This window comes from Thalia democratica, chromosome 4, assembly GCF_965202585.1.
Source record: "Thalia democratica chromosome 4, ktThaDemo2.hap1.1, whole genome shotgun sequence".
NCBI lineage: Eukaryota > Metazoa > Chordata > Thaliacea > Salpida > Salpidae > Thalia > Thalia democratica.
Window position 1 is genome coordinate 63,552,787 of NC_139168.1, and position 19,183 is coordinate 63,571,969.

Genomic DNA, 19,183 nt, shown 5'->3' on the forward strand with positions numbered 1-19,183 from the left:
ACACAGTAATCAAAAAGTCTAAATGATTTACTAATGCTACTTAAAAACTTTTTTTTTTTTGTTTGATCAGATAAGATATCAATCTTTTTGTTAAAACACCTTTAATTATTTTAAGTTTTTTTAAAAGCTTTGATATAAAGCTACTTTAGCATGGAAATTTAAAGAGAATTACAAATCATTATCATTGTTGAAACGAAGTTTGTTCATAATAGTAAGTTTAGTATTAAGAAAAAGTTTTAAAGTTTAGTCTACAAAAATTTTATTTAATCTTCTAATTTTATATAGTAAACATTAAAACAGAATTTGAAACCTGATCGTTTAGTTTTTCTTTATTTAGATATTTGCAATTCTTTGTTTGGCAGTTGTATAAAATATTACTTTTAATAACAAATTAACTAAACACCGAGTTCGAAAGTATTTTAAATAAATTGTATATGAAACGTAAATTTTTTCTGCATATAAATAATCTTCTATAGGAGCACCACAAGTCATTAGTAAAAGTTAATAAAGGCAAAGTAGAAGTAAAACTAGTTATAACAAAAAAAAATGTTGAATCTTTTCTATTTCAAATAAAAAATCATCAAAACTGACTTAAAGTAACTTGGCGATAAAATATTTGTGCAACTTACTAATTTAATAATATTCTATAAAAACAACAGTTTAATCCTATGTAATGTATATATTAAAAAAAAAACAACACTAAAGCAATATTAAAGAAAAAAAAGTAAAAATTAAAAGTTAGTATCAAATATATTTATTTTAGTAATTAAGTTAAACTAACAAATTCCAAAAAATTTTAACAAACTTTTGAAAAAAAAGAAAATTTTAACAAAACTAGTCGGTTTTTTGATCTAAAATGGAATAAAGAGCGAAATTTTATACTAAAAAGCTAATACAGGCAGTGTTTTGAAATTTTTGTAATTGCTTTAAACACTCAAAAAGACAAATGAAGTTTTTCTAATTCTTCATTGGAGCTGCATGAAGATATTTGCAGATTGGATCTCGTTTCCAGACTTTGAGTTTTCTTCAGTTCAGTTTTCGTTCTTTGGAAGGCTCTGAAAAGTAAAGATTTAATTTTCAAGCAGACTTGAGAACTTGCAATTAAAAAAAAAACTTTATTCTTAGTTTTCGATTTTTACAACTATACTGTATAACTTACTTGTAAGTTATTTATATAAATAACAAAGTTATAAGGGATGTTTTAAATATATTTTTTTAATACTTGCTATGTTCGACTATGATGCTTTGTTCCAATGCGAGTAAATTTATGTAGAACGATGCTCAAGTGTTAGCTAAATAATATGAATGTCATTAGCAAGAATTTGAAACACAACGTTTTCAATTAGTTCAAATTTTTTATCAGTTATTAAATTTTTACTTTTATTGAAATTTTATGACTATTATCTACAATCTATTTGAACAAGAGTCACAATTTGAAAATCCGTTCGCGCTGAAACTCAATAACCGTATATATTCTTCAATAACTATTTTTTTAATTATTTACAACAACCTTGCAGTCTTGGCTCTTTGCTGCCTTTTGTCCCACACGTGGTAGGAAGTTGCGACAGCCAGCGGCACGACCCCAAGGCCCAACAAAAAACCCCCTACTATGAACATGACGAAGACGCTGTCGTGGGTCGAAGTCTTCTGCACTTTGAACTGGCCGCAAACCTTTGAATTAAAATTCGGTTTTTGATCGAATCAATGTTTATGTTTTTAATCGCGGCAAAAAAAAAAAAAAGAAAAGAACTAGTTTTTCTCTACTTATTTGTGCTAGTTTATTACATAAATAGGTCTAAAAAACTTGAAAAAGAAAAGCATTGTTATGTTAAAAACATTTAATAGTGATTCTTGACTGCTTTTTTAGTTTTTAAAAGTTTATTCAACAAAAAACTCATTCTTTTAAACCTTTATTTACAAAAAAGAATGAAATAAATTTAAATGTTTAATTCATGTACTTTAATAAACAGTAATGAACAACAAAGTTCTATAACTGTAAAATTTAAAAGCAAGTATTAACTAACTTAAGATGTACAAAATTTTATTATAGGTTTTTCACATAAATATATTTTTATACTTAACAACATGATTCGAAATCATTGACAGGTATTGAAGCTTTACACTGGGTCTCTTATACTTGCTAGAATACATAATTAAAATTTGCATGAAAATTTTAGCAAAATGTACCCCTCTTTTCTTTTCAGGTAATATGACGCAACAAATGAACGAAGATGAGTGAGAATTGATCATTATTGAGTATATTTGTCTTTTCTTCCTCTTTTTCAAGTTCACTCTCATCATCTTAGATCCGAATGTGTGACAAACTGTCATCTGTAACATTACGTACATTATGACATCATACCTACTTTTAATGTTTAAACAAGGTATAAAATCATATTAAAAAAGGTTTGGCTGGATAAAAACTATTTAAAAGATAGTGAGCTTTTTCATGCTTGTTAATTAATAGTACAGTTTAGAAACAGTTATTTGGGTAAAAGTTTGTTTTAGGTTCACTTTCATTGTGAAAACAAACTTTGTCCGTTATGTTTAAATATATAAGTTAACTATCTTTGTAGTTTAGCTTTGTTTTAAAAACATATTTTAAGGTTTTAGCTTTCAACATGCATTTTAATAATAAAAAATATCAATATTTAGTTAAGTAAAAGTATTTTCCTTTCAGGCTAGACAAAACCTATGTAAGTCTCTAGGCACTGAAATATTTATATTGATCAGTATATATCTTTCCCAACTAAATTATAAATTTTTAATGTTAAATGTAATTGACGTAAAAATTTATTAGTAAAACGTCGTTAAGTTATTAGAAAAAAAAATTGGCTAGAAGTTTTACTTGTTATAAAAAATGCTTATAGTTTCTTGGATTTTTATTTTATTTTAAATAAATTTTTAATACATAAGTACACAACAGTAAAAAAAAAATTTAAGTACAAGAGTTATGAAACTGTATTTTTTAATATCTTGGAAAACTTTGGAAGTATTGTTTTAAAGTTAAATTACTACATTACTCTATATGTAATTAACAATAGTAATTTAGAAAGTTTGTGAATATTTACAGTACACTATACGTATAAATTAAACGAAAGGAAAAATATATAGAAACAACTATTAGTAAAATGGATGTATTTAGATGTTTAACTACAACTATATTACTTAGCTTGAATCGAAAACTATTGAGAAAAAGTCATTTAGAAAGTGAGCTTTATTAATATTTAACAATTAAGTTTTGTTTTAAATGCATAATAGACGAATAAATTAAAAGTAAAATAATAATAAAAAACAGCAGGTTAAGTGAAAACATCTTTAGTTGTACTCAGTATATAATTATATAACTTATCGAAACTTTTATCTTTAAACCACATTGAAGAGTTGCTTACAAAAGTAAATGTAAAACCTAGCATAACAAATTAATTATACATTGTTTTTTTATGTTTGTAGATTTAAAAAAAAAACTAAAAAGGTGAGTTTTGAAAATAAGTTAGAATACTTTTACAAGTTAAAACACAAACAAAACAAAATATTTAAGTTTTTCTACAACTTATTCAAAATTTAAGTTTTTGTTTGTTACTAATATAAATAACGATCCAATACTTTTCATAAAAGTTTTAATACATTTTCACTGAAACTGTTCAGAAAACTACTGCAGACATTTAAAATAAAACAATAAACTTTAGAAAATTACTTAAGTGATTAGTTAGATTGCTATGAAAAAACATTTAAAAAAACTTTAGATTGTTTACATAATCTGTTTACTTTCTATTTACATAGTTCAGGTTTATTAATAAATACTGAGAACCAAATCATTGAGTTTATACAATTGTTAATAACTTTAAATATCGATAAATCATAGCACAACCGACGTTATTAATCAGATGTTTTGCTATCGAAGATCTTTTTGTCGCATTTATAACAGTTTTGTCTTATTACTAGTCGTTCCTTTTATGAACTTTTATATAAATTTAGGTACATGTTCATTCACTCTCGTTTTTAGATGGTTTTGTTTTTTTTGTATTTTACTAAAGTATATAAAACTAGTAAAATGTTATGCAATTTTTTACTTTTGTACTGAATAGTTTTTGAAATCAGAATAAGAAGGAAATAAAAAAATTTAAACGATTTTCCACTAACTAAAACTAAACCCTAGATGGATTTTAACAAACCAAACTTTCAAACAACTGCTAATTTCAGTAGTTTGTTCAGCGAAAAGTGTTTATCTCCAGTGTTTTACTTGTCTAAAACGCTTTTAGTGTTGCACTTAGTGGTTATTCATGCCTTAAATTTCGTCAACTTAGTAATAGTAGTTTTATTTTGAAGAGTGTTTCAGATATTCAAGCGTCAGCAGTTTTATTTCTAAAATGTCTAGGGAATTTACTGTTTTGCTAGTTGAAAATTAAAACGCAAAAAACATCGGTTGATTTTTACCCCGTGTTAACTTTGTTGCAGACATTTGTTTCTAGTTTGAATTAACTTTTCAATCTCTTTGATGGGATTTGTTTTGGTTTAGAAAATAGTAAACTGCTTCAACTGATTGCTTGGAAAAAAATTGGCCCGAGCAGATGTTTAATTTGCTAAAAAGATCAAAGAAATGATAAATCAAGTATAGGAAATGTGTTGTACTTAGTTACAGTACAACAATCGTTTTTATATTTAGTTATCGAATTTAAAAATATAAGCTAAATTGGGATGATAGTTGGTCTAATAAACGTTTATGTAAACCTAAATACATTTTGCATTGTTCAGTAATTAGTATCTGTAAACTCAAAAATCTGGTACGTTTAGCTTTAATTAGTCAATAAAAACAAAGTTACAAACTATACTAAACTGCCATAGAAAAAGTTCTAATAAAATCCTTAAGTAGATTTAATGTTTAAGTAAGTTGTAACGTTTGTTATAATTGTAATACCTTATTTAAAAGTTACACTTAAACGTATATTTTCGAGTATAATAACATAATTTACTTTTCAGAATCTATAAATACATTGCTTATTCACTTATCCGGACGCTCACTTATCCGGACAGTTTTGGTCAGAAGAAATTTTAAATAAATTTCAAAAGTAAACACAAAAATTTATTCAAACAGTTTCGCAACTTTTTAAAATCCGTGAGTTTTCTGCGGAAGGAAAACTATAAAACAAACGTCTATTATTTCTAATTTTAGTAAAACTTTCGATAAAAACTAGTTTGTTAGGAGTGATATGTTTCCGTTAAGTTGACTTTAAACTTAGTAAAAGTTTCCTGTTTTCTTTCTGCCTGTTTTTTTTTAATTAAAAAAAGTCTTTCATTTCATTTAAAGAGATAAGTTTACATTATTTTTTGTTTTTAAAGATAAATTTAATTTATATTTTCTCTTAAACAAAAATTAATATTTTTAAAATTAATAGTTAGGGCAAAACAAAAGGAATTACAAATGATGAATTTTACTTGCTTGACTTATAAAAAATGTATATATTTGAAGAGGATTAGTAAGTCTATTGTTTTTCTACCATAGAAAAAATAAACTAATTAACCTTAAGCTTAGCTTTTATTATTTATCATTTTGTTATATAAAACTTACAATTACTATGTATTTGTTTTTACCATAACACTTTTATTATGCATTGCATTATATGTAGTGATGTACCGGACTCACTATCCGGGTCCGGGTCCGGCCGGATATTGCCATTTTTGTCTGATATCCGGATCCGGCCGGACTCTAATTTGAAAAAAAAGTCCGGATCCGGTTCCGGCCGGATTCTGATTTGAAAAAAAAGTCCGGATCCGGTTCCGGCCGGATTCTAATTTGAAAAAAAAGTCCGGATCCGGTTCCGGCCGGATCCTAACAAATATCCGGCCGGACCCGGATCTAGTTAGTAAAAAAGAGCATACTGAAAAGTATTTTTTCAAAAACAAACCCTGTGTAAATTAATAACAGTCATTTTCGTCAGTTAAAATTAAACACCTACCGTGATTTTCTAATTTAGTACACGTGACTAATTTACATTTGTTTGCATTTAAACTATAAATAAACATTTCATGAAATGAAACTCTTTACATATGTTGTAAAATTGAAAACTTTGGAACGAATACTTGCATTATTTATTGTTTAAAGTTGAGCTCAGAGAATATTTAGAATTAAAACGGTTGAATGTACGAGCCAATGAGAATCATTCTACGAAATGTTTCAAACTAAATACTGATGCAACGAAACATCAGAACATGACAGGCAGTTTATATGTAAGCAGTTAGTTAGTTTAGTGTGTAGCTTGAAGCAACAAAATATCTTGAACGTTTTTGTGAATGCTTATTGTAAGTAGTGTTTTGTTTTAAAAGTGAATATTTCAACAGGTGTTTAATTGTTTAAATATTTAAGCCAGGTTTATAGTTTAATAGTTTATCAAAAATTTTACAGTTTCTTGTTTACTAAAAGTTTTATTTAATTTTAAGATTTTTGTTTTAAGTCTTTTGATATAGATTTAAATAGCTTCCAGTTTTTAAAGTGTTACCAAAGTAATTAATAATTTTGTATCTGCTAGTATTTCTTGTTGTGGTTTATATAAAAGATTCATCACTCAAAACTGTCGTGTCTGATTATAGAAAGTAGTCTCAGTTAGAATTTAGTATTTGTTAGATATTAATTAAATAATTTAGGATTTAATTATGATGGGTAGTACTAATAAGTTAAGTGTACCACAATCAGTCCACAACTTTACTACCAAATTGTCAACCTTTGCTAGCTGTTCTACTGATTATTAGATTTAAGTTTTTTTTTTCAGTATTTTTAAAAACCTCATTCTGACTCAGGCTTGTTTATTTTCACTCTAGCTAGTTTTATTGACTTAAACAGTGGCAACCCTGCTATTTTGAAAGTTTTTGAAAAATTTAGAAAATCTTGGACTGCCTCAGGCTAGTTTAGTTTTTATATAAACTCAGGCTAGTTTTCTTTTAGATTTTAATTGAGTTTGAGCTGATCCAGTTTTCAATATTTTGTAATTTTCTAGTGTATTTTGTTCAAGAACTTGATTTCAGATTTTTAAAAGTAAATAACACCTAAATTTGTAAACCTCTTGGCTAGCTGTTCTACTTATTATTAGATTAAAGTTCTTTTTTTTTCAGTTTTCAAAAACCTCATTCTGACTCAGGCTAGTTTATTCTAGTGATGTACTGGACTCACTATCCGGGTCCGGGTCCGGCCGGATATTGCCATTTTTGTCTGATATCCGGATCCGGCCGGATTCTAATTTGAAAAAAAAGTCCGGATCCGGTTCCGGCCGGACTCTAATTTGAAAAAAAAAGTCCGGATCCGGTTCCGGCCGGATTCTAGTTTGAAAAAAAAGTCCGGATCCGGTTCCGGCCGGATTCTAATTTGAAAAAAAAGTCCGGATCCGGGTCCGGCCGGACCCAAAATTGTGGGTCCGGTACATCACTAATTATATGCAGCAGTTAAATTATTATATGAAAAAAATAATTTTTTGTAGTTATCCGGACACGTTTACAGAAAAATTTTGCCCAACGTGTCCGGATAAGTGATTAAGCACTGTGTGTGACATTACAACTAAGAAATCTTGTGAAAAATGGCACGAAAGTTGTTTCGACCTGTAATTAGTTGTAAAAAACTTTTATCGATGTTTGCTTCAACTAGTGGTTAAAATTCGTACGTTATGTACATAAGAAAATAAACACTATGGAGAAAAAATACCGGTAAAAGGAATGAAAGTTATGAATGATTTATACGCTACGTAAATTTTTTAATGATTTTCTCTTTTCTAACGCTAGTTACCATAGTAACTAATTCAAGTGTATATTAAACAAGATTGAAAGGTTAGGTTTATTCCGCCCGGCTTTAGTACTTTATTGTTTTTATTTTCGAAACAAAATAGCTTCTATTTTGACAAATATGTAGTTTAGATACAAAAAAACTTGCTTAATATATATTTTAGACGTTATAAAAAAGGTCAAAAAAGTCTTTTTGTTTCAATAAAAACTTATTTTTGTATTATAAAGCTTAAGTTATTGTGAACAAAAAAAATCGCACAGAGTTATTAAAAGTACAAAAGATGAAATTTTAAGACTTATGTTAAAATATGCCTAATATAGGTGTCTTAAAGTATGGTTTTAAGAAAATACTCAAGTAGTTACAAACCATCTGGGAATAATAACCTTTTAAAGCTGCGGTTCTACTCTAATGTATGAAAAAAAAAACATATAAAAGTTTAATTAGCGACTTATTTATTTACTAATGCTTCTTTTATTTTCTTTTTTTTAACTCAATTAAACTAGCTTTTAATTGGCTTAGTATTTTTCGTTACTTTAGAAACCAAAAAAATAATAATTTTACCTCTCTCTTTAAAACTTTTGATCTGAAAAAATCAACGTCTACTGCATTGTGTTCATTGTGAAGTTGCATGGAAACTTTTAAATATTCATCCAACTTGTAACTGTTTAAAATAAGCTTAATTAAATGATAGCTAACGAAGTTGAACAAAATAAGAATTAAAATATGATCTTTGAAGATAGTAAGAATAAAAAAGATATGTAAATAAATGTTACAACCTCTAAAAACAAAAAAGAGCTACTATAAGTTTTTTAGTTGTATATAAATTTTTATATTAATTGTGGTTACAAATATTATTTTAATTAAATATAATTTAATTTTTTCCCAAGAAAATATAACTGATCTGTATTCTATTTTTTTTTTTAGTTATTAGAAATATTAATGCAACATCAAACTTTTCAAAACTTATTAAAAATTAAAATAAATAACACGAAATATTTTTTCAATTATTAAAAAAAAAACTATTCTGTTTTCTCAAACAAACAATTAGCAACTTAAAAGATCCAATAAAACTGACTTTTTAAGTCTATATAAAGTACATGTTTTTAATCAATGTTAGGTTTTATTAGTATTTAGTTTTGTAAACCTTAAAAGTAGCAATTGGTGGTCTTGTCTCAATTTATAAGAAATCTTTTAATATTGTTGAAGTTAAATTTTCAGCATAACGTCATCTTTAGTTTATAGCAAACTTTATTTTATTTGAACAAAATAAACCATATGTTAATACTCATAATTTTACTTTTCTTTTCAAATAACTTACGAGAAATGAGTTGTGTTGGTCTGTTTATAAAGAGCCATTTTGAAATCGTCCTCGGCCCCACAAGCTTTATTGAAAAAATTTGTGTACTTTGGTTTCACCGCATGGCCAGCCTTGTCTTTTTTATTTCTATCATCATGTTTTTCAGCCAACTTCTTTGAGGTCTGAGTCATTTTTAGTGTTTTATTTTACATTGGTACAAAATTAAAATGATTTGTTAAGTAGATAGAAGTATACAAAAAAAATGATACCTACACAATTTAAATTTTAATGCATGATTAATTCGAAAAAGTTTGTTGTTTTAATTAATTTCATTATATAAAATAAATTGTTTTAACGTTTTGAAAGATTTATTTTTTGTAGTTAAATATTATTTTCTTATAAAATCTAATATGTAAACTAATTTGTTTGAAAATAACTGATTCTTTAAATAAATAGTTTCACAACAAAGTAAAATACTTATGTAATGTAAAATTAAATCGAATCATGCTAATCAAGTCTCACAATGTTAGCAAGAACATCGACGTCAATGGATTTTGAACTTTCAACGCAATCAGCATTGGATGAAGTTGTGTTTTCCGTTGTAAATTTGATGACGTTCGTTGACTTTACTATTTCCATATCAGCGTTAGTCGTTGCTTTTTTAAAAATAATTAAATTAAGCGTCAATTTTTTTAACCAAATTCATTTAACTATTTATAATAAGTGGCTTTGGTTTTAAATCTATTCTGTGTGTGTATTAAAGGATATAAATCAGAAACACCTTTTTGAATTTACTATTTCAGGGGTCGGCTTAGTTTTAAGAATTGAAAGCAGTGAAAAAATTGTTGTAATAAAATTGTATTGTAAAAGTTATTAAGCTTCATGGTGCAAAATAACAAAATATTTAATTTTTTTTTGATAATTGAAATCAAACTAAAAACTAACTTTTTATACAATTATTACTTATAAACAACTAATGATAACTTTATACATTTTTCAAAACCAACCGAACACGGATAATTTCAGATAAGTGGTATCGGCCATCCGGGGCCTCCTGTCAACCAGGCAGTTGAAGGTCACGCTGCTGTTGGCAACCAGGGTCTGGTTTACAATCCCCCACCCCTCCAAGCTTTCCCCCCTCTTGAATATGACGTACACTCGGGGACGGTAGCAAACGCCGTTTACGTACACGTCTGAGCGGTTGAGGGATGGGAATTCGGGGTGGAGATTCCTGCTTTTGCTCTTGCATTGAAGGTTCGTCCACTTGGCGACGAACTCCTCATCGCTCGTTGCTAGGTAACGGGCAAACGCAATGACGTCACAATCACAACGAAGGTTGTCGTTTGGGTGCAGCCCGAGATCTGTGAGGTGACTCAGCCGCGTCATGACGACGTCGTCGTTGCCGGGCAACGTCAGGAGGCGGTTGTTGTTGAGGCTGAGATGGGTGAGATTGGGGAGGTCTTCGAGGCAGCTCCAAGGAAAATGTTCGATTAAGTTGTCGGTGAGGTACAACCTAAATAATAAATTTGTAGGCTTGGATAAAATTATAACCAACTGAAACTGAGTCGGTATTGATAAAAGATCAAATAATGTATGTTTTAAAGTTAAATTTATTAAAACTTAGATTTAGCAAAATTACTAACCCAGAGAATATAAATAAGATTCAGTTAGTTATTTTAAATGAATTCGAAATCTGTAATTTTCAAATATTATATCTATTTTCAATGTTTTTAAATTCAAGCCTTCTAACCAACTTTTTTAATAAGCCAAGATTTTTAAATGCACTTTCGTTTATGCTGACTATTTGATTGTCTTCTAGTTTCAAAATAAGAACATTTGGCAGACCTTTAAACATCTGTAATTTTTATTTTACTGTTACATTTAATTTGTATCTAATTTATTTAAAGTTTGTTTTTTTACTAAAATTCATGTAAAAATAACACTCCATTCTATTAAGGATAATCAAGTTAACAAGTAAAAATAAATATCCTGGATAAGACCTTAAAAAGTATCCGTGGTGTTCGACTCGATTAGCGAAAGGTTTTTTTGAACACCAGGACCAAGGACCAAAATTTTTGAGAAGTTTTTTTTTTCCTTAAATAAACAACATATGAATAGCCAAAATAACCCTATTTCTAGTGTACACAGGATTGACTTATTGTTTTTTGAATTTTGGTAAAGCTATTATTTTTACGATTTTGTACACATACTTCTTTTTAACATTTTATTTGGCAAAACTAAACTTGTACTTTTTATTTATTTTGTCATCAAGTTTTATACTTTAAAAAAACTTTAATCATATGCTATTTGTGGGCATAAACTAATTCCGATTAAATATAAAACGTTTTGAAATTGAGATTTTATTTCATGTTTAGGGATAAAGTTTATTCGAACAAATTTTTGATCTAACAGAAAATCTTTAAAAAATAAGCTTCCTAGAGTAAATAAAACTTGATCAAGTAAAACAAACTTACATTTGCAGTTAAATTTCTCATATTTTCTTGTCTCAGTCTGAACATTGTCACATTTGAAGGAACATCTTTAAAATAGTTTGTGCTTTTGTAACTAGAGCAACTGACATAAAATCCTTTTTCTGTATCCGTTTCTGAATAGTTCTTACAACTGTTAAAAAAAAAAAATAATCGATATATCTTTCTACTTGGCGGGAAATTTGTATAAATATTTAATACGACTTCAAAACTGTCTTAAAATATCCAAATATTCTTAAAATAAAAAAACTATTAAAAACAAATAGTAAAACTAAATAAAAAGTTACCTGCAGTTTGTTAAGCAAGATTCACTAAACTTTACATACAAGTTTGTTAAAATGAACAGCACATGATAATCAAATAACTTCATGTTTAAGAGAATGTATTCTAAGCTGTAATAAGCAGTTTTTACTTTAGATAAGTATGAAAACTAAACCTTTAATAATTAAGGTTTTTATATGCAATCCGCTATAACATATTTCAAACAAAATTTTAACTTTGAATTTTTTTTCAGACTATTATTTTTCAGAAGAACTATAAAAAATAACTACTTTACTGAGACTTTACTTGATTTACCTCAAAAATAAGCACTTCATAGCTTTGAACAAATAGTTTTAACTAACATAAATGCTTCTAAACATTGCAAGATAGATCAACTTGTGGTTTTGTAAACATATCAAAATACTTGAGAGTTTAAACTATTGATTTTACAAGAAGTAACGTTGCGGCTTATTTAAATCCCTTTTTTTTAAGTTATACGCTTTAAATGATGTTTTCTTAGCAAGCTTATTTCTAAAATGTTCTAAATCTTCACTGACTTAAAATTTTAATTTTTAAAAAACTAATCACCGAAATTAATATGCTGTAAATATTAGTAGTTTAATTGAAGTAGTAGACAAGTTTATAAACTATATTCTCTGTAACGATAATTTTTGGTTCTACTTATTAACTTTTTTATGTTTGTTTACAAACCAAGCATTTGATTTGAAAAAAATATTCTTAAAACAAAAGTCTTTGCATAAATAAGTAATATTATAGCTAAAAACTAACACAGTTAAGTTTTGCTTAATTTTATAAATATTATTACTAATTTTTAGTAGCATAGTTTTGATTTTTTTGTAGTCTAAGTTTTTTTTGTAGCTTTATTTTGTACGTAAAGCATAAGTCTGTATACAAAAAATAATCATAAACTTAAAAAGTTTTGAAATTAACGTAAAAAACTAGTATTAAATTGATTATATTTTAATTTTCAGATAAAACAATTTTCAACTCTTGTAATTCCTTAACAATTTATTAGTAAAAAGAAACTGAGCTCATGCGATCAAAAAATATCGGTACTAAAACACAAAACTTTCTATACCCAGCTTTACTCTAAAGTAAATTCTCGCCTAAAAAAATTCATTAAACCGAACAAAAAAAGCGTGATAAAATTTAAAACAAAAAATAATTAAAACGAACAAAAAAAGCGTGCTGAAAGTTTAAACACGCTTTTTTTTTCTTTTTTCCAACTGATTAAGGTAAACAAACAAAATGGTGGAGATGTGAAACTGCTTGCATGTTGAGGCGAAGACTTGTGTTGACTTTATTAAATATTCATATTGATTTTCTCTGTTTTATTGTTGGCAACCGACTGACTCTTGGATGGTGTCAACTGTTAAAGTAGAAGTTAATAAATCACGATTAGAATGTTTATCAAAAATTAAAAAAAAATCGGTTGTTTTTTTTTGTTGTTTTTTTTTTCATCGTGAACTCGGAAATAAGCTTCCTAATTAACAGTTTGTGGTTATATACGATTTGGTAACATTTTCAAATGACTGTTTCTCATTATTGAATCAACTTTTAATCAACTATAAATTTGTCAGTAATTTATGATTTAGATTTTTATTGATGACATAATAAAATGTTTTTGTACTTTGAACTTTATAACTTTAAATTATAAATTTTATTTAATTCATATACTTTTATATAAACTCTAAAAAATTATAGAATGTTTAAAAAACATTATTGATTAAACTTTTTGGTCTAGTTTTTTTCTTTTTAATTTTTGGTAAAAAAAACAAACATTTGAAAATTAATTTTGCTACTCACGTTTCTTTAAGTTAATGCAAAAGTAAATAAAAAATTATCATTGGTTTTAAATGTGTTTTTTCAATATTTTGTATAACTTTTGTTAAAGAAAAACTTTTCCAATGAACAACTTGTAAGTTTTTAAACATGTGCAGTGTTTTTATTTCTGTAAATTAAAATAATATAAAAATAATTTCAAATTTTGTTTAGTGTTTAATTATAATTGATATTCAAACTTTGTAAACATAGTAGACTTGTACCAAATTTTTACTTTTTTATGTTTCATTTTATACTCTCTTTTTTTATCTTTTTTTATTGAAATATTTATCTTCAACTAGTTGTATTATATATTATCAGGTTTTTTTATTATCTTAAAAACGTTTAAACGATGATACGTTTCAAAATTATTTTATACAAAAATTAAAAATCGAATGGTTAAAATCTTGTTAAAAAGTCAAGACTGATTTTAAAAACTTTTATTAGTTTTTAAGATAAAAATATTTTTATTGTACTTGAATGTAGCTCCTTGCTGACAGAAGATGACTTTGCATCCTTGATAGTATCTTCTTCTTTGGTAGCAGACTTTTCTTCTTTGTATCTCCTACTTGGACGACGTCTCTTGTGCCTTCTGTATCCTTTTCCGTAGTAGCCTCTCGAATAACCCTTTCCTCCGTAGTAATGACTCAACAAAAATAATATGTGTTGAACTTAAATTGTTTTAAGGTTTTATATTGTGTTTTGCTGTAAACCCTGTCATAGTGTTGTTTAATGTGTAACTGTTGTTTATCTTTTAAGGAAGTTTAAAAAACCAGCCATAATATTTGATTAGAATCTAACTGCTTAGACAAAATAACGCTCGCTATTTGATGTTCTGATGCTCGATTCTAAATGGTCGCTGTTTGATGGTTGATATTAGATGCTCAAAACTAGATGTTAAATTTAACCTGATGATGTGTGGACCATGCGAACGTAGTTTGATGATCGTAACTTAACACACAGCAGAATGTAATATTCATCTAACGCGTATTTGAAAGACAAACGCCGATATATACGCATTGGAAAGAACTTATCTCTTCCGAATAAACAATGTTGTTTGAGAAAATGGAAAAATTGTTTTGAAAATCTTAGAGACTGTTTTTAATTTTACAGCTGTTTTAGTTCTAAAATAAATTCTTTCTCAAAACTATAAAATAATGCATGCCTTTGGCACAAAATTTTTCAATTATTACTGATAGCTGAAAAGAATAAAAATAAAAAAAGTTTTTAATGAATAAAATGTATACATAAATGTACATTTTTTCAAACAAGTTAAATTACTTTTTATACTTTTACAAGTGTTCTGTAGCCACTTTGTCAATAAGTATTTTTAACAATAAAAAGTTTTAAAAAAATTCGAACAATCGAAATTTGTTCAACTTAAACCTTATAAAAGTTTTAGTACATATAAAATTAGTATTTACGATGAAAAATCAGAACTTCTAAATACGTTAGTCATAGTTACTCCATAGATCGGCTTTAACTTTCTTACCACAGGTCTTGTAGTCGTCTATTTGTATGAAATTTATGGCTATTAATTGAAATAAACTAATTTGAATTTATGTGGAGCAATTGGTTTTATTTTATACGGATTTTTGTGTTGAAACTTTTTCCAACTTTATTACAGCTCAAGCTATATTGATTGTAACTCCGCTATTACAAAATTTTGAGTAACAAAAAGAAAATTTTGGTTATCTTCAGCACAACAAAACTTTTTACTTATTTTTTTTGCTATCACAATAGATTATATACCATTTTAAATTTAAATTAGTTGGCTTGATAAAAAAATAATTTTAATTTAGTTTTAGGTGGTACAGCTGAAGCAGGGCCCCATTTGAAACGAAATCAAAACGTGTCAAGCATGCACGAAAGGACAATTTTGCACGGAGGGTCGAACTTGCACAAAGATACTTTTGCAGAAAAAAAAATTTGCACGAGAGGTCACTTTTGCTCGAAAATACTTTTGCACAAAGGAACACTTTTGCACGAAAGGACAATTTTGCTCGAAATACTTTAGCACGGGTTTGATTTTTTATTTCTATTTTTTATTTCTTTAATTTTTTTATTTTAATCTTTACTATCACTGTTACCCCTAACCCTTAACTGTTGATAAGTTATTTTTTCTTCTTTTTGATTTTTTTTTAACTCATTTAACACTTTAACTTTTTATTTATAAGTAATTTTCATTCAATTTTTTTTTATCACTGTTGCCTAATATTTACCCTCGGTAGGTAATTTTTATTTAATTTTAGGTTTTCTAGTATTCTATTTTATATTTTACTTTTTTTTTTTTTTAATTTTGTATCCCTTGTGCATAAAAGACCCTTCGTGCTAAAGTGACCCCTCATGCAAAAGTGTCTATGTGCAAAAGTGTTCCTTCTTGCATATTTTACCTTTCGTGCAAAAGTTTTTCGTGCATATTTGACCCTTACCCATTTAGAATAGCCCCATTAAAAGCCTCAAATGCAAAAATAAACCTTTATAAAAACTTTATTTATTTTTTTTTTTTTTTTATTTTTTTCTAGGTTGAGCAACAGCTCAAGCGTTCTACCCCACGCATCGTCCCTTGTAACAAGTGTTTATTTTGCTTTGTAATACAACACATAGCCATATGTTTATTAAACTTCATCAGGTGCAACAATAATTTAAGCTAATTCAAACTTGATGAGTAAAACTTTTATTTTTTTCTTTTTAAGCTCAAATTCAAATACTTCAAATATAATAAACTAAATATTACAACGGGTTTTAAAATAAGTTTTATTTGAGTAATGACACAACATAGAAAAACCGTAAAAGATTATTTTTTGTTTCGATTCTTCTTACTTTTTCATCGTTAATCTGAAAAAAAAATCATTAAACATATTGTTTTTGCATAAACATAATCACTTATAAAAAAATTTGTTTAGAGATAACTCAGTGTACAAGGCTTTAAAGTCAGAGATACTAAAAAATAACTATATAACTTAATTTAGAATAAATCTTTACTACACTAACAAAAAACGTTTCGAATTTAAATGTAAATAGTTTTGTTTTCTACCACTACTTTGTAATGAAGTTTTATTAGTGCTATGTTAATTACATCAATTTTATAAATTTAGAAACATCGACTTATTTAAACAGTTAGATGCACAATACTGCTTGTAGAAATAGTATTACGAAAATTATGTTACCATGTTCTTAACAGTAGAAGTGATGGACTCCGCAGCCTCTGATGTGATGTCTTCTTCCGTAGCAAGTTCTTCTTCTTCTGATGCACCTTGATCTTCTTCTTGGAAGACATCTGTATCTTCTTCTCACTGGAACGCATCTAACTGGGTGGTAGTAGCCTTTTGAGTATCCTTTTTGGTAGTAGTGGTCTGTTTAAATTTGGTGAAACACTTTTTGAATTTGTAAGCTTTGCGTATAATCAATTTTGCTATCGTATCAAAATTGTTAACTTAGAAGATAAATCATTTTTGGTAAATGGTTATGCTTAAAACTTATATTTTATAAAAGAATTAAAAGCTAAAATTATATAGTTCTTGTGTCCTTTAATAAGCTAATTTATATTTAAAGCACACAATTTAATCAGTACTTTTAATTCTGTTAATTTCTTGACTTGTGTATAAACAAATGTAGTTATCTTGTTTATGTGATTTTTTTTACCTGGAATTCTGAGTCCGTTAGTTGGTCCGTATTTTTCTTTTGGGGTGTATGGGTGGTAATCTGTAAAACAAGTTATTTAGTTTTATTATATATATGACTTTGATGCTACATCTGCTTCTTTTACAACTAGTACATTTTTAAAAACTTTTTATAAATTTCTATACTTAAATCTCTATTTTATTTTTGTTTTACCCGGGATTCTGAGTCCGTTAGTTGGTCCATATTTTTCTTTTGGAGTGTATGGATGGTAGTCTGTAAAATAAAATTAAAACTATAAACTAGAATAACTATCAGTTTTTTACTATTACCTTTTATAGAAAATAGACAATATAGTTAACACGTAAGTTTAAAAATAGAAACTCTTTTTATTACATAGTAAAGCTAGTAATTTAAAAGTAAACTATATAAAATCTTAATCAAGTTAGTAAAATTAACTCCTAAATATCTAAGCAACATGTTCAAATGTTTTTTTGTTGTAGTTTTTAGTTAAAATAGAATTTTAGTTACCTGGAATTTTAAGCCCGTTGGCTGGTCCGAACTTTTCTGATGGAGATGGCAAGTCTATAAAATGTTGATTTAATTATAAATAACAAATGTATGATATCATATAAGATAATATACATCTTTTATAAGAAATTAAAAGAGAAACATATGTTGTACATCTCAATAGAAAATGTTGAAATGATTTAGTTGCAACTTGAAAAAAAAATTATACTTTTATTACCTATATAAAGAATAAAATTAAAACTTCAAATTGTATTAAAAGTTTTAGTGTTAATCATCATTCATTCTTTTTAACACTAAACTTCGAAAAAATAGTTGTATATTTATATTAATTTGTAAAAAAAAATTATAATCTGTGTAACAAGAATTGGTAGCAACATTAACCAAAGAAAACTTTGTTCTTTCAAGTTGGAAACTGTACAACTTTTTACTCTGTTTTAAAATACCTATGTATAAACTACTAGTTGTTTTATTACTTTTTATTAGATTTACCTGGAATAACAATTTCTTCTGGGCATGGGTTTGGGATGGCAAGAGCACAACCAACAAGAGCGATAAGAACAATCAACTTCATTTTAGTATCAGTAAAATGATAATGAATACTTTAAGTTGATGTGTGCAGCGTTTTATACTAAAACTTTATACCAAAAATCACAAAGTATTTAGCAAGGGCAGCATTAATCTAATTCCGGGATCAGAAGCCACGAAGTAAGACTGTGTTTGGTTTTGAGAACCGCTTTTTGAAATGCACTAATCATATTTTGACATTCAATTACGAAATCACTTTACTTTTAACCTTAAATAAACAGAAGCGATGCTTTGTTTGTTTAAAGACCGCACTTTCACGTCCGCTTAACTGTAAAACAAACAGTTATGGATTAAAACTTAAAAGCTAAACTAAAATAAACAGTTACAAATATACCAATTCAAATTTTTCTTTAAACGTACGATGACAATAAACGCTTGATAATATATTAGATCTAGAACTTAATGACTTAAAATATTTAAATGTATACTTTTATATTACGTACAGAGATTGAAATTTAACCAAAATAAGTGGAATTAAACAATAGAATAAATGTTTCATGACAAAAATATTGTATTAAATGCTCTTACACTTTTTATAAGTTGGTTTTAAAGAATATTACACATATTTGGTTTCTAAGACATACTGGACAAGTTTTTAATACTTATTTTTTATTAACATGTTTATTCCATAAAGTTGCATTTTATTTGAAAACAAAACTTCTTAACAGAAAATGTACTGTTATCAAAAGTAGTTAAATAAGTACTAATACAAATTTATAAGTTCTTTTAAGAATGCATGATATCGATAAAATTCATTTATTACAACTAGTTAAAAGTTAAACTAGCTTA

The 19,183-nt window shown here is 26.9% G+C and overlaps 2 protein-coding genes across 4 annotated transcripts in view; both read right to left on the reverse strand.

Moving 5' to 3' along the window:
• LOC145835304 (uncharacterized) overlaps window positions 1-18,452 on the reverse strand; it is a 171,681-nt gene extending 153,229 nt beyond the window's left edge. For both annotated transcript variants that reach the window (XM_082942874.1, XM_082942875.1), the window contains exons 1-4: window positions 18,299-18,452; window positions 17,810-17,863; window positions 17,495-17,554; window positions 17,303-17,362 (exon numbers count right to left, since the gene is read on the reverse strand). In XM_082942874.1, coding sequence (XP_082799000.1) covers window positions 17,303-17,362; window positions 17,495-17,554; window positions 17,810-17,863; window positions 18,299-18,380 — 256 coding nt within the window. In that variant the 5' untranslated portion in view covers window positions 18,381-18,452. The remainder of the gene's footprint in view (window positions 1-17,302; window positions 17,363-17,494; window positions 17,555-17,809; window positions 17,864-18,298) is intronic.
• Window positions 479-12,547, reverse strand: LOC145834671 (uncharacterized). Of its 2 annotated transcripts, none has more exons than XM_082942159.1 (9): window positions 11,540-12,547; window positions 10,820-10,920; window positions 10,073-10,578; window positions 9,588-9,721; window positions 9,087-9,247; window positions 8,330-8,429; window positions 2,188-2,331; window positions 1,511-1,671; window positions 479-1,055 (listed from the first exon to the last, which is right to left on the reverse strand). In XM_082942159.1, exons 1-9 carry the CDS (start codon window positions 11,582-11,584, stop codon window positions 935-937), a joined length of 1,473 nt encoding a protein of 490 aa, XP_082798285.1. In that variant the 5' UTR covers window positions 11,585-12,547; the 3' UTR covers window positions 479-934. The 2 variants fall into 2 exon arrangements, with proteins under 2 accessions (XP_082798285.1, XP_082798284.1); XM_082942158.1 differs by having other exon boundaries at window positions 1,508-1,671.
• Window positions 18,453-19,183: the final 731 nt, after the last annotated feature.

Excerpts from the sequence above, each read along its gene's own strand:
- LOC145834671 (XM_082942158.1), bottom strand. The coding sequence starts at position 11,584 with ATGTTCAGACTGAGACAAGAAAATATGAGAAATTTAACTGCAAAT. Across the intron at positions 10,579-10,819 it reads AATCTTGGCTTATTAAAAAA|GTTGTACCTCACCGACAACT; the intron begins GTTGGTTAGAAG and ends TTTATTATTTAG. Across the intron at positions 2,332-8,329 it reads CAAAAGTTTTAAAGAGAGAG|ATGACAGTTTGTCACACATT; the intron begins GTAAAATTATTA and ends GTAATGTTACAG.